General features: G+C 34.2%; 1 protein-coding gene across 1 annotated transcript in view; it reads right to left on the reverse strand.

The window, feature by feature from the left end:
* The window catches only part of NEGR1 (neuronal growth regulator 1), an 837,611-nt gene that overhangs the window by 476,575 nt on the left and 344,679 nt on the right, over positions 1-16,357 (reverse strand). The window contains exon 2 of the mRNA XM_077776416.1: positions 9,032-9,264. Within this exon, the coding sequence (XP_077632542.1) occupies positions 9,032-9,264 (233 nt within the window). The remainder of the gene's footprint in view (positions 1-9,031; positions 9,265-16,357) is intronic.

A 16,357-nucleotide genomic window follows, 5' to 3' on the forward strand; every position in this document is an offset into this window, starting at 1 on the left:
TGGTAGTAATTTCTTAACTACCCACATAATTTGGGGAAGTAAACAGTAAAATTATTTCACAGATCAAATCGTATTTCAATGACTTCCAAGAAGACAAATTGTTTTACCAGACTCTTTATGTTGTTTGCAGGGTTCCTCAAAATAAGCAGGCCAGCTAAAGCTTGGTAATCTTTTATTTATAAAGAGATTTTCATACTAATAGTGTACATTGCATTGGGATTTGACATGTATTACTTACAAAGCTATTTTCTTTGTTTTTTAGGAAAAAAATAAAGATACTTCAAGATAGGCAACAGATATAACTATTCTGAAATGCAACAGACAATACAGAACTCAGAATTACAACCAAGAAAATAAAAATTTTATCAGCCTGGACTTTGAGATACTTACAAACTATGTGTTTCAAGAATTAGAATAAATATCCAGTAATTGTTGAAGAGACTTTTAAAGCAGCAGATCTTGCTTAAAGGATTAATTACTTTAAAATATTGTCTGTTTTTTATAATGTTTATTTATTTTTGAAAAAGAGAGAGAGAGCATGAACATGAGAGAGGCAGAGAGATGGGAGGGGCAGAGGATCTGAAGTGGGTTCTACACTGATAGCAGACAGCCTGATATGGGGCTCAAACTCACAAACCACAAGATCATGACCTGAGCTGAAGTTGGATGCTTAACTAGTGTCCTGTTTGTTTGTTTGTTTGTTTGTTTTGTAACAGAGAGGGAAGCAAACCATAAGAGACTCTTAGACTCTTAAATATAAAGAACAAACTGAGGGTTGTTAGAGGGGAAGTGGGGGAGGGGAAATGGGCTAACTGGGTGTTAAGAAGGGCACTTGTTGGGATGAGCACTGGGTGTTATATGGAAGTGATGAATCACTAAATTCTACCGAAGCCAATACTACACTTTATGTTATCTAACTTGAATTTAAACAAAATTCTGGAAAGAAAAAAAGTATATTGTCAAATTGCATTTTGAACTGTGCATTACCAAAAAAAAAAAAAAAAAAAATGAAGTACTGCTTTACTCAGTCTCAAAACAACGGATACTGTTATACCTCTTATACATTAGTTCTTCTATATCCTTTTATTTAACACTTGCCAACATGATTCAAAACTTAAACAGAAGGACAAAACATGGCAGAATTACTTTTTATCAACACAGATCACAAACTATACAATCTTTGGATTTCATTGACCCTAGCTTGACACACCTCAAAAAATTATCCAACTGGTAAGTAAATCAGTAGTAAAGAAGAACTTTCTTTGCTTTCACAATTCCCTAGTCAGAAAGATGCTTATTAAAATTCCAACATTGTTCCCCTTCCTCCAACTATGAAGCTCAGTGGTTTCCATGGAAGTGCCTTCTATAGAAGGGATGACTCAGCTGGAAACCAAAAGTGTACAATATCTATCAATATTATTTTTCTCTCATTCTCACTTCTCCTTCATTTGCAAATGATAGCATCTAGAAATTTTATTAGAAAATACCATCAACTCATTCATTCCCTCTCTGTATAGTGAGCAGTACTCTATGGATTTCTGCACCATTTTAATCTACAATACTGTTCTAACATAAGATTTTATATTGCCAATACATAAAACTTCATGTACTAATTTTTGGCTAGTAAAATATGATTACTAAACTTGAGAAAATATTTAAAAAAAAAAACCCTATTATTCACTGAAATTTACCTTCCCTTTCTTCTACTTCTTTTACCTCACTTGCAGAAAAATAATGGCCAAAAGACTAAGAGACTACAAAAGAAAAAGAAAAAACTTTTCTAAAGATTATAAGAGAAAAAAAGAATATTCAGGAGAGAAGAAAAATGTCTATTCTGTCTATATTTAAACGAGGGTTTCACTAAAAATTAGTTCAATTAATAATGGACCCTGGTAGTTAAATTAATAACCTAATCAATGTCAATACACTCATAGATAAAACTAAAGTGATGGTTTCCTGTGCATTCGCCTGATACACATGACTGTGTAACCACAGGTATTCTAGCCATACTGGAATTTCTAAGAAGAAAACTAAAAATATCCACCAGAAAAATGTATTAGTTTTTTAAATTATTATGTAATATTCAGTGCTTACAAAAGCCTGTTCCACATCAGTCCAGATGAGTGGACCTGAGTATGTCTGTGAAGGTACACTTGAGGGAATTTTTTTTTACTGAAATCTAGATCACAAATGACACTCCAAGGACTTATTTTTCCAAAGTCTCACAAATGAGGCATAACTGTTCTAACTGTTTTGATTCCAAATCATTATCTTTCTGGATATCAGTATTACCTCCTATATTTCAACAGATTAAATATTTCCCATTGTATAAAGAACACAGAGATGACAAAGGCAGTCCTATTAATTAATGATGCATATATGCTCCAAAATGCTTATAAATTCTTTATCCATAAACTGTGAATCTGGACATTTCAAACCAATAAAAATAGAACAAAAGGATGTTTTAAGGTAGGGTTCCATCATTACTACTACCAAAAGGTGGGGAAAATCTGTAAAGCCTAATAGAATATATTTACTTCATGTATTTAACTTAATGGTTTTTCAGCCAGTGATCAGTAATCAGACACTCATTATTCTGGTGAGCTCTGTATATTCTGGCTCCTATTGCCACTCACCATCATGAGAATTAGGGTCAGCAGATAATGATTTATGGTAGGATAAGTAGTAGTGTCCTATAGAGGGAGTGTGAATGAATGTCTACACCCCATCCACATAACTTTTAACTTAATTACTTGATACTAATCATAACCTCTTTTTATAGAGTAGTAAATGATGAATATTTTCTTATAAGAAGATAATATAGTTTTATTATCAGATATAAGGTGATCTCAGAAATGTGTCTGTTATATAGTTAATATAATAAAGGTATGGATCAGGTACAAAAACTAAAGTCACTTTGGGGAAGTATTATTCCTAGGTTTTTTCTTAAAATACCAAAACTGGGGTGCCTGAGAGGCCCAGTAATTTAAGTGTCAGATTCCTGATCTCGGCTCGGGTCATGATTTTACCATTCATGAGATCAAGCCCCATGTGAAGGCTCTGCACTGACACCACAGACCCTGCTTAGGGTTCTCTCTCTCCCTCTCTCTGCTCCTCCCCCAACACTCTTTCTATAAATAAATAAATAATAAGCCAATTAATTAATGTTAAGAAAAAAAAATGAGCTCATGGATACAGAGATGATAATTGGTGGTTGCCAGCAAGAAGATGATGGGGATTGGCAAAATGGATAAAGAGTGTTAACATCTACAAATGTCCAGCCATAAAACATATCCAGTCATGGGGATATAATGTACAGTGTGATGACTGCAGTTAATAATATTGCATTATGCATTTGAAAGTTGCTGAGAGAAGAGATCTTAAAAGTCCTCATCACCATAAGCATGTATGTATGTGTGGTGATGGATGTTAACTAGACTTATTGTGGTGATCATTTCACCATATTTACACACTCATTATATATTGCATGCCTGGAAATAAAATAGTGTTTTATGTCAATTATGTTCAATATTTTTTATTTAAAAAGACTACATTTTATAACTATTTATCTTATAAGTATACTATGAAGTTACATTCCTTTAGTTATAGCCAAAGACTCTTTGGATAGGATAATGAAGTCTCATTATGTTAAGGATCATTTTTATTTCAGGTGGTTTATTATTTGTTTACATGTTAAAAATCTTAATGGTATATATATTTTGATATTTTGCACCTTTATCATTTCTTTGTATTTGACAGCATGTCCAAAGTTGGGTTCCTATGTAAAATCTGAATCTCTCCAATATAAAAAAAGCGTAAATAAAACAGGGCCTTGTCCTGGGCCATCACTGCATTCAAGCAATGACTGTTTTGACATGTGTGGGCTCTGTATGAGTTTTCCTAGTACTGATCATTTTTCTTTGGTTTCATTTGCTAGCTTATTGAAAAATTTTGAGATGTTTACTATTGCAGAACACCAACTTGAATTTCCTAATGTATGTGGTATTTTGACATGTTTTTACTACCATAATTCGTTTTCCCTTTGGGTCTTTCAAGGAAGGCAGGTCTATGATCTATAATGCTGTGTTATTGCCCATCAGCTCAATGTGGGGCAGAGTGTGGTGTCTTTCTCTTCCACTATGTACTTTGTCAAGGCTTTAATATTCGTAAAAAGAATGTTAACATTAGATTAAGATGTGCTGGTCTTTAATAATAAAGCTCTATACTTGTGGCCACGTGGAATAATTGCTCTCCAGACACTCATTGGCAAGTCTAATTTTGAAATATCTGTACCTGAATTCCTATTCAAAGACCCACTGAGAGAAATAATATTTGCGGAGGTTTGACTCAGAAAGGCTAGGTCCTAAAATTTACTTACAGATTAAGCTAATAATCAAAAAGCTATCTTCCTGTTATTGAACTGACATCGTATTGAATTTACTTTCAGATGTTTAATTTCTTTCTTTACTTCCCTGTACTTCAGGTTATATTGAGAGGTGTTATAAGGAATGATTCTCTGAATGAGCACTGTGAGTGCTGTACAGTTACTGTTGAGATGTTCCTTACAGCTCACAGTGGTTCACTGGGCTGATTCACAGTAGAAGTGCTGCTCCATTCTGAGTAACAGAATCAGGATACTAAGAAATATATGTGTTAACTTTATGGGCATGGAACGAATAACTAATCCTGTTTCTCTCAGTGTACTTGCTGTTACAAATGTTAGAACTAAAATTTTACCAAGCTTTAAAATTACTTAAAAAGCATGACATAAATTTTATGTGCTAGCCTCACCAATGACTGCATCCTACTCTGCTTACCTTATCTTTTGCCTCCAATTTCTCCTATTTATCTTGGTGTACTACTTCTTTCTAAGCCTCTTTAAATCCTTTCCAATGTAAAATGGAATGTTTAATAATAAATGGTGTTTGAATGTGTTGTCTTTCCATTTTACAAAGGCTTTCTCCAAACAATGACTAAGCCAGAGTCAAGGGGTTAATATGTAGAGTTTGGGATCTTTGGGGAAGCACACACTGAAATGAGATGGAGTTTATAGTGCAGGATATTTATTAGGAAATACCTTTGTGATAAATCTCTACAGAAGAAAGACAAATGAGATGGCACTGAACGGAGCCAGAAGTTCAGCTCTAGCACCATTCAACAGCTTGTTGTTTTGGAGCCGAAATGGCTCCTCAGAGACATCCTACTTAGGGCTGAAAGGGAAGGGTCTTTATACCCCTGCATCAATCAGACATCAGATATTGGTTGCTTTAGGACAGGTTTGACTTTGGGTAAAGTAGCTTTCTACAATTGAGGTGATCCCTGAAAGGTCGGATCATTAAATGCTAGAAAAGCAAACCCAGCAGCTAGAAAAGCAAATCCATTCCTGAAAAGGGAAGTGTGCCACCCCGTCTATCACAAATCCAGGTATCAAGGTAAGCCTGTTACACTGAGGAAATCAGAGTACCCTGGAAAGTTAAATACACTCAAGAAGGTACTTTGGCCATAGAGTTATGTGCTAGTCAAATCTTCTACTCTACCTAGAGAAAATCTAGAGTGTATTTCCCTGAAAGGGAACAGGTTGAGGGAGAAACATTGCACACAAATGTAATGTGTGTGCATGTGTGCACACACATACAAGGGGCTTAAAACAATATACATTTATTATCTCAGTTTCTGTCCAGGTATGTCTTAGTTGGATCCTCTGTCCATAGTCCCATAGGCTGTAATCAATGTACGGTCAGGAGTTATTGTGTGCATATGTGTTTAATATACAATAGGTATGAGTGTCTATTTTGTGATATACACAACCTAGACTTCAGACTTGGACTCAAAGTAGAAGCTATCTCTATCATATACTCAAGTGTGCAGCATTTGCATGTCATGATTCCTGTCATCACAGGACTATACTAGGGAGCTCAGCCTTCAGAGTGAGTCCTCCAGCCTTGTACATTTTTACAGTCATGAACAAGAAACATTATGCTTAGTAAACTCTGTACCACATAAATTGAAACACTGGGCATTTATGTAGCTTTATTTATCAGTGGTATTTTTATTTTCTTACTGAATCTATTTTTATGCCCTTGAAGTTAAACTACAATTTGCCACATTCTTCAAATTTCAACAGTATACCCATTGTTCAGATATGGTGGTGAAAGCAAAACATGGAGATAAACAGAACAGACCTGCAGAGTATATACTGAAAGGTACTGCTGTGCACAACTTAGTTTGCATTGTGTTCAATGCAAGCAGGGCACAAGTATTATGGAATATTTTTCATTTTTTAACCTAAATAACATTTCTCCCTTGCAAATCATCAGTGTCTAATTTGTTTTTTGTTTGTTTGTTTGGCTTGTTGGTTGGTAGATTGGTTGAGGGTTTTTTGTTTTTATCTTTATGTTGTTTTGGTCATCTTTTTGTTTTTCACTGATATGCACCTTAAGATTTTCTGAGTCTTCCTCTTTCAAATGTGAAAACTATAGTTTAGAGAGGCTTGATAACTACCCATTTCATGAGAGAAAATTCAAGATTGGAATCCAGGTTTTCCCACTCCTACTCCAGTGCTTTTTCTCTCCCTTTGTTCCATTCATTGGTATTAATAGCTCTAAGAAATCAATAGCACTGACAAATTTCCCATGCACAATGTCTGTGTTGGCAAGGTATCCTTTCTATTATCCCCTTTCTAAAATGTGTTTTTTTTGTTTTGTTTTTTTTTTTTTTAAATAGCTTCCTGGAGCANAGTTGCAACAATTAAAGATGAGCTTTGTTTTTACTAGCCAATGTGTGTGTTTGACATCAGTGATTAATACAGTCTTCTCTCTGTTGTTATGTTTCTTTATCTTGGTGAATAAAGACTTGACAAATTGTTAGGCAAAGAGCATACACTTCAAAACTATTGAGATATACCTGAGTAGAAGACAACGTAAGAAATATAAAGACTGAAGAGAGGGGCATATCGGCTTATTTTCATTCATCAAGAGGAAATGTAGCTTAAGTGGGGTTGACTTTTTGTGACATTTATTTAGTTCTTGAATTGACTGACAAGCCTATTAATGTATTCCCTGAACTTTATTAATGTAATTGGAAAACTGCCCACATGTCAATCAACTTCTAATAAGTAATTATGTTCATAAATACTGTAAAATTATTAGCTTTTAATTTGACCCAAACACATACTTTCAAAACTGTAACATGAATTTTGTTTTTCTAGAAGAACAAAATATTCTACTAATAAAACATTCAATACGTGCATTCCCACAGTGCACTTCCTAAAATTGAGTTCAAAAGTTCACCATCATCAAATGGCCAACAAAAAAGAATGCAATAGTAAGGCATGTAACAGTTTAAGAAATCTGTACGATGCGAAACAGTCTACATAGCATAAAGTTATAAAGCAATGCTATGAAAATTAAACATGTGCCCGGGCAGGGCCCATATAGCCGTAAACTGGTTTAAAAATACAGTCCTACTATGGAACAAGAGAGAATGGAAAAGAAGAAAGAAGTATATATTTAGTGTCTCAAAATACATCATTTAAACCTATTAAAAGGCAAAATGATTATATCTCCAATGACTCAAATATATTATTATCCAAGTATACTTTTTTCACATGTAATGAAAATCTTTTGCAGTCCTTGAGGTAGCAATGCAAGTCAAAGGGCACAGCACTAAACAAGAGAACAAGATTAGGCTTGGATAAAAGAAGGAATCTGTTTTTGACTCGTAATCCCATGCTGGTTTCTGAAGCTGGACCAACCCTTGCCCTCTAGAATCTCTGGATAATATCTGAATAAAGATAGACTTTAGTGAAAACTTTATTTTATTTTCATGTGATTTTAAATAAAGAATATTGCCACAGTGTGCAATGGTCTGTAAAAGAAAAACCATTGAGGAAATTCACTGAATTGTTTGACTTATATTTAACTCCTGAAAGTTAATTATTTAATTAGTATGTTTAAACTTCACCACAAATTTAAAATACTAATAATTGAAATTGTATTTGGATTCATGTTTACCTTTATATGAGGAGATAAAGTTCCAGGTGTAAGTTAATAAAGTTCCAGATGTAAGCCATATACCTAAATTAATACCTACTGTTGAATTTTTGAAGGATAAATGGAGAGGTAATACAACTAACTTGCTCACTCAGCTTTCCTATTAGGAATAAAACATGCATTCATGGCACCACATTATCATATAATTTGTTATAAATTTTACTTAGAAATGCTGCAATGTCATTTTGAGATCCACAGCCTTTCTATGCAACAAACACATGATTAATCTGTAAAGCACAAGGAAATAATGTAAAAGGGCAAGAATATACATTTTCTATTCTACTAGCATTATAATTGCATTTTTATTAAAAAGTATTTATATTGGGGATAAATATGGTTTTACATTTTAGTATGCAGGAAAAATAAAATAGCTTGATGAGTCAGTTTGTATTTAGAAATTGTAAGTTAGCTAGAATGATTTATGATCTTCTGAAAGTAAATCAAAGGATAACAAATTGTGTACCATGTTTTTTCAATTACTCTATATTTAAATAAAGTAATTCTGGAAGTCTGTTTCTTTCCATTGTGATTTGAATTAATGTAGGCAGAATCTGTATTGAGGCAGAGTGTTAGAAGTCTGGAGGATTATTTGTAAAGAGTTACTATACATATTTAAAAAGTTCTAATATTTTAATATATCCATCATGGGTTAACAAAGATTAAGTTTATTTTATATCAATCATGGGTTCTCAAAGAGTTATCTCAAAGAGTTATCATGGGTTCTCAAAGGAAGACACTAAGTGAATCTTACACAAAAAAATCATAATGTGGTATTAATGGATAATTTTGATCTGTAAGTGGGGATCTGTATGTCTGTAATAGCCATTACACTTAATGGAATCGAGGAACATAAATCCCTGATGATAATGACAACATATCTTTCAACGACGTCAGTTACTACTCAGTCGTTTTGATATCTAAATGCTGAACACTGTTATAAGAATGGTCCTTCACAATATAACAGTTACAGAAATGCATACCTTGTACAGTTAGATGCACCTGCATTGTTCTTGGTGTATGTTGAGTCTGAACAGAACACGTGTACGGGCCATCGTCTGTCACATCTACGTTCTGTATCTGGAGGCTGTAGTCTCTTTTATTCAATGTTGAAATTGAAACTCGAGGATCCACTGACCACTTATCACCTCCCGCAAAAATAATACTTGACCGGTTCAGCCAGGCACCCTTTGAAGCTCCATCTTCCAAATAACACCTACAAATTACCAGAGACAGAACACTATTAATCAAAATGAAAATGAAAGACAACATTATCTTTGTTCTGAGTGCATTTCCTCATGCTGAATTATAGTGCTGCATCGAATGCAAACATCAGACATTAATGCAGAAGATATGAACATATAAACACACTGGTACATCTTTCCTCCCCAATGTAAATGTGAAATAATACCTGCATACAGTTTTGTTTTGTTTTAAATGTATGTGTGTGTGTGTGTGTGTGTGTGTGTGTGTGTGTGTGTGTGTATGTTGACATGCACACATTTTAACTTGAAGCCAGTCAAAATCCTTTTTCATTCTGTCTGGATGATGAGTAAATTTAAATTAAGTTAAATTAGTTCAAGTAATAGTTATCAACATTGAAACATTTTTTTCTTTGAAATTATAAGTAGAAAAAGGTCCATGAGTTGGCTGTTTTAACCAAATCCAATTCTAATATAATGCACTAGATACTAGAGAGAAAGCATAGAATAGTACCATATCATGTCAACTTTTTAAATTATCATTTGCAGAGCAGTAATCTTGTACTCTGAAACTATAAACCGCATTTTACTGATAATATTGCTGTTATAATTAAATGAGACAAGGCTCATATGGTACGTTTAGCAGCAAATTTTTGCTGTCTTTTCAATAAACCAACCATAGTCTTTCTAGGAAGCATCCACTTATCCAACAAACATTTATGAAGCATCTACCATTTATGGATTTAAAAATGATATTACTCTTGCTCTCTAACACTTTTAGTCTAGTAAGGAAGACAATCGAGCAAATTAATCAATACTATACATAGAAAGAATATTTAATTAAATCAGGCACAAAGTACAAAAGAGTCACTTGACTCAGAAAGGGTACTGGAGGCATAGGGAAAGGTTTCATGGAACAGGAAATGCCTGGAATAAAGAGGAAAGGAGCAGGAGACATGACATTTAGACAGAGGTCATATGTGGGTAACACCAGAAGCAGGTGAGAGAAAGTCATTTCAAGGAAGTACAAATTGTATGGGATATAGGGTAGGTGGCATGAGAGATGAGATCAGAAAGGTAAACTAGAGCCAGATGATGATAGCAAGCCTGGTGGCAATTAGTAGATTTTAAGGCCAATTTTAAAGCCATTTATTCAAAGTTATATTCTATAAAAAGATTCAAAAATATAGCTTTGTATCTAATAGAAGTCAGACATTATGATTTACAACAGAAGGAGGCTGTGGTCATATGTCAGTGAATTTGCTGAGGCCTGGAATTCTATGTTTCATCTTGAAAATGTTCTAATACAAATTAAAGACTAGTTCTCTTAAATGAGTACAAAGCACAGCCACAGGATGAAAATACACATACATCGAAATAGTTTGACAGCATTTCTACAGAACACCTTGGGGAACTGAACACAGTATTTGAGATTGCTACAAAATTGCAAGCTGAATGCAACAGGGTAGGCTTCTGCCAACTGTATAAAACTAATCAGTGGGTGAAAAAATAAAGAACAAGGTACTCTGCAGAATCTAATTTGCAGTCAGCTTCTCCATCTACAGAATCCAAGCTAGTAAAGTCATAAAGGTCATTGTTAATTGAAAAGCTTTTCCTTATATAATTAATGAAGAAAATAAAACTCACTTTAATGATATAATTAAACAATTATGGTATATTGTCATTCTTAATGATATGAAGAAAAAAGACAGAGGGGACATATTTCCCATTTCAAAAGATCACGTGTCTACAAGTATAGGGTAGAAAACTGAATTACCACTACTAGGTCTGTGAACATTACAATGCTTGTATTTAATATACGGGTTCATCAAGTGTTTATTGTGTGACCTCTGTATTCATGCCTTCACATATTATCCTATATGATGCCCATTACAACTCTGTGGGGTATGGATTGCTATGCCCAATTCATCTCTAAAAAATAAATTCAATGTTCAGGTTAAATGACTTGCCCAAGCCACACTATTAGCGGGTAACCAAGCAGAATTCATAATCAAGTCTTATATTTCTATATTCAATGTCCTTGCCTTCATAATGTAGATCAAAGACTTTTAAAATAGGTTTCAGAAATGGAAAGATGATCAGGATGTTGTAGAAATTACTGCAAGTAATTTCTTATTTACTAAATGTGACCAACTACTTAACCTATCCTATTCTAAAGGAAGCAGAAAATTAATTATTAATGGGCATTTTACCATGAAAGTCTGATTTCGAATACTCTGCCTGGCATTTTCCTTTCCCTTGAGGCAGGAACAGCTTTACTTTTATTTGGGAGTATCTGGAAGACCACAGAGATTAACTGGCCTTTAGATACTAAAGCTTTCATAGACCAAATCTGGGTTATAACTCCTGGTCTTAGCATAAGCACTATTCCTCTGCTCTGGCATATCAGGGATCATCAAGGAACAGAATTTAACATCTTCACTGTGAAAAATGAAAAAGGAAAAAGGAACTTTTATGTCTCCTTGCTTGAATAACTATATTTCATAATAGTATTTGGTCCCAATCCAAAACTTTTCAAGACATATATTAGGAAAACCCTTGAATGAGACTCAAATGAAAACAAAAACAAAAAAAGATTTTTTTTTTGGTATTCCTTCCTTGGATTTTTGTGGAAATATTCTCAAATTACTCTACTTAGTTAAAATTTAAATAACTGAGATTACTGTAAGTGGAATTCTACAAATTGGGAAAGCAAGACCTACGAATGGCATTCCATCTCCTAATCATGATATTTATATTTATATAAAGTACATATAGTTGTAAGGTGATCTATGAGACAATTATACCAAATATACATAATTGTTCAAACACACATTTCCTTAAGAATAAGGACTATGTCTTCTATCTTTCTACCTCTTCTTTCTTCTTCACACCCACTCTAGTTCATTTGTTTGCTTTTTTCCCTTTATAATAGAAAGAGATACTGCCTGACATGTGTACACTGTATTAGGAAGGAATTCTGGAAGAAAGAAAGATATTCAGGGTGTGGCAGAGTGAGGCAGGTGTGTGAGGAGGGGTGAAAGAAGGATGCAAAGTGGTGATAATTTAGTTTTGCACTCCTCAGGCACCAAAAAAACATTTTTCTGTGTTAAGAATTCTAGTATCTAAAAATATCAATATGTGGAAATGCTGACCTGTACAAATCTGTGACTTAGGAAGGATGATAAAAGTATATTCATGAATAGCCATCATGCAGAATAGTAAATGAATATATAATAATTACATTGTTTTGTAATTGGATTCTTACAATTGCCTAAGGGTCTCTGGTTTCTGCCCTCGACCCCTGTAGCATGGTGTACTCTCTCTACAATAAACAAAAGGAACTTTTTAGAGTTTAAATCGGATCATCAACACCCCTTCCTACTTCATTTCCTATTTCATTCATATGAAAACTCTAATCCTGATACTGGCCAGTGATCTTATGTAATCTCGTCCCTTGATGCCTTTCTGACCTTACCGGCTACCATTCTGCTCCAGGACACTCTGTTCTACATTGTGGTCCTTTAGCTGTGCTTCCAACATGTCATGCATGTTCTTCCCTCAGGAGGTCTGCATTTGCTGTTCTTCTGTCTAGAACTCCCTTCCCCCCAGATATCTGCCTAACTTATTCCCTATCTTCCTTAGGTCTTTACTGAAGTTCCTATTGTATTAAATAGCAGAAATAGGGGTTCCTAGGTGGCTCATTGGTTAAGCATCTGACTCTTGATTTCACCTCAGGTCATGATCTTATGGTTCTTGAGATTGAGCCCCACTCATTCTTAGCACTGATGGTGCAGAGCCTGCTTAGGATTCTCTCTCTCTTCCCTCTCTGTCCCTCCCCCCACTCTCAAAAATAAAATTTAAAAAATGGGAAAAATAACACAACTATTCCCAACACCCTAGTGAAAAGCATTATCTATTTAGTTGATGGTTTATTTTCTGTGTCTCCTTGCTAGAGCTGACATCCAGGACCTTTGTCTGGTCACTTCTCTATATTCCAGGGGCCTACATACACTTGAAAATAAATATGAATGTTTGTTGAATGGATTAGTAAAGGCAAAAATTATGATATTAGAAGAAGAAAGAATAATATGGCAAAGTGTATCAAAATTTCCAAAGTACAACCTAGTTGGGAAAGCAAAGTCATGCCCACATTAACTTACGATAACGTATCATTAAATGCAAGTATCTGTGTTACTAACCACAACTGCTCTATGACACACTGGATGAACTAAGGAATCTGTGACAATGAGTGGAGAACCACCTTCTGTGAATAGGGTAAAGTGGCAGGTGTGGGACAGCACTGAGCTGGGCTCAGGGCACCTCGGTGGCTCAGTCAGTTAAGTGTCTGACTTCAGCTCAGATCATGATCTGATGGTTCTTGAGTTTCAGCCCCACATTGGACTCTCTGCTGTTCAGCACAGAGCCTGCTTCAGATCCTGTCTCCCCCTTTCTCTGTCCCTAATCCCTCTCTCTCTCTCAAAAATAAGTAAACTTAAGAAAAAGTGAACTGGGCTTATGACAACTTGAAATATGAAAGTACTACATTTGACCCTCTACTTCAGGAACCACTTTAAGTTACTGAATATTCTGCTTAGTATGTGCTAGGCACATTATTACGCACTTACAATTATTATCCTATTTAATTTTCATATAACCTTATAAAAGCCATATACTACTGTCTTCATTTTAACAATGAAGAAACAAAGGTACTGAGAGATTGTATCTTAAACAAAGCTAGTCCACCTGAATTCAACAATGGTGATAGACTATGCCATACATTCCTAGAGTTATAGACAGCAGCAGGGTGAGGAATTCCCAGACTGTCATATGATGAGGAATTAATGTGTGAAGGAGAGGTTGGTGATCATTAATGTGGGTATGGTGCAACAATTCTTGGGTCACAAACTCAAATATTTCTTCCTCTCTGAACTCCAACATGGACATTTTTAACAGCTAGTGATCTTGGTGATCTTAGGATCCCTTTGAAGTATAGACAATTAAATAATCTGAATAAAATATGTTCAATAATGAATGTATCCTTTTTTTAAACACATATCCTTTAACTGAAAATGGTATGGCTTTTCTTGAAAGCGTTTCTTTTTTCAACTTTAAAAATCTGCTAGACTACCTACTTCATTGGGAGATGAGTGAAACAGCTCCAAAAATACACTCCTCACCATAAGCTGTGTTAACACCATGCCAAATATCATGACAAACACTTACATTTTCAGTCAATCATCTGGTTGTTTTGTAATCATAGTTCCAAACATCTGGCTGCTGGAAGATGTATAGAAAATAACCTGAATATTTAATTTTGTCTCATGGTTGTTAAACATATAAACTTGGGCTTAAGAGTGTTAGTGCTATTCTAATAAGAATGGCATTGCTGTTTCTGAATTCTTAAGGAGCTCATTTATAAATGACATTGCTATACACTCTTGGGCAGGTTCTGATCTGGGAGGTATAAAGTCCCATTTGGTGAGCTGCTAGTTGGTCAAAATGATGTTGGGATGATTCGAACAGACACTGTATGTGATGCTACCTCCTGTGATGATTAAGTCTAAAAGCTGGATATATAAGAAAGTTTGGTGGAAATTAGCATATTTAAGTTATTTATTATTTTTTAAAGCTCTAGTAAGAATAAAAAAAGCCTCTGGCTGCTGAGATTGATTTTTCTCTTTCATATCTCTAATTCCTTGTAACACATTCCAAAATCATAAGCCTCAGCACCATTACCAGGACCCCACACAGCAGGATTTATTCAGCTCTATGGAAAGAGACCAGCTTTTCTCAAGACATGTTGATTAATGAAAGTGCCTATTAAAGGTACTAATTAATAAAAGGAGAAAAGTGCTATTTCCCTTGGATTCAAAGCTAGACCATGTGAAAATGATATTCCTATGAAGGAGCTGGCCAGCTACCTTCACAGCTGTCTTTTCATTGTATCACAAAGTTCTAAATTTGACAGGAGAGCTTTCAAAAGCATTAAAAAAAATTAAAAATTCACAACCCCATGCAATCGCCATGCTAATTCCTCATACAAAGAGAGTTTTGATGTCCTGATTTTCAGGCCAAAATGAAGTAAGAGAACTAAGAGATTAAACAGAACAGAACAAATCTATACCCTCTCCCACTTGCCTTTGTTTTTAAGGCACTTCCTAATGCCTTTCATGACATCACTCCATAAAATATCACAAATATGGATATAGATAGACAAATATGTACATATGTATGTGATATGTAAATTTATAATATATACATTTGCTAGATATTATAGCATAAAATATATACATATATAATACATATATAATAGAGCATATTATATATGACATTAGGTTGATTTAATATTTCCAGTTCTTCTGTACTACTACTACGGTGGAAACCACTCTGGAATAGAAACAAATGTTACTATCTTTCTATTTTGGCATGTGCAGGAAGCATGAGACTTTGTCAAGGGAAAACCACAAAATTGGCAATTTGTGTTGTTAGTTTTAGTTATTTATTGAAGTACTCACTCCTATAGATGATGAGAATTATGCTTTTAAATATATTTAAGAGATAGGTAAGTGAAAATGCACTTCTGCAGGTAATGGTTCAGTAATGTTGCATGTTACCTATAATAATATATTGATATTACCATCTGCCAGATATTGTCATAAGCCCATTGACATATTCTTTCACAACAATCCCTTAAAATATATAGCTATTATCAAGAGCTATCAAAATGCCCAATTTACAAAGGAGAAAGTGAGGGATAGAGAGGGTAAGTAAGTTACAGATGACTGCTTACTGAAATTTGTAATGAATTAAATAGCTTTACTATGAAATAACTGCATTAAATCTCTACATGTTATCTCAGTACTATCTTTATTACTATTATGAATATCAATGACACATGTACGTTTATTTTTAGAATGGAAATTATGTCATTTTGGAAATATTTTACTTATAGTAACAAAAAAATAAAACAAAATACCAAATAATGTTGATTTCTTATTTTGCAAGAGAAATAAATTTCTTTCCTATATATTTCATTCTAGTGCTTCTTTGCAATAATAAAATTGTATTAAAAATATCTTGGATAAAAGATTGAAAGTTATCAGC

The sequence above is a fragment of the Crocuta crocuta genome, unplaced genomic scaffold, assembly GCF_008692635.1.
Source record: "Crocuta crocuta isolate KB4526 unplaced genomic scaffold, BGI_CrCroc_1.0 scaffold342, whole genome shotgun sequence".
Taxonomy (NCBI): Eukaryota; Metazoa; Chordata; class Mammalia; order Carnivora; family Hyaenidae; genus Crocuta; species Crocuta crocuta.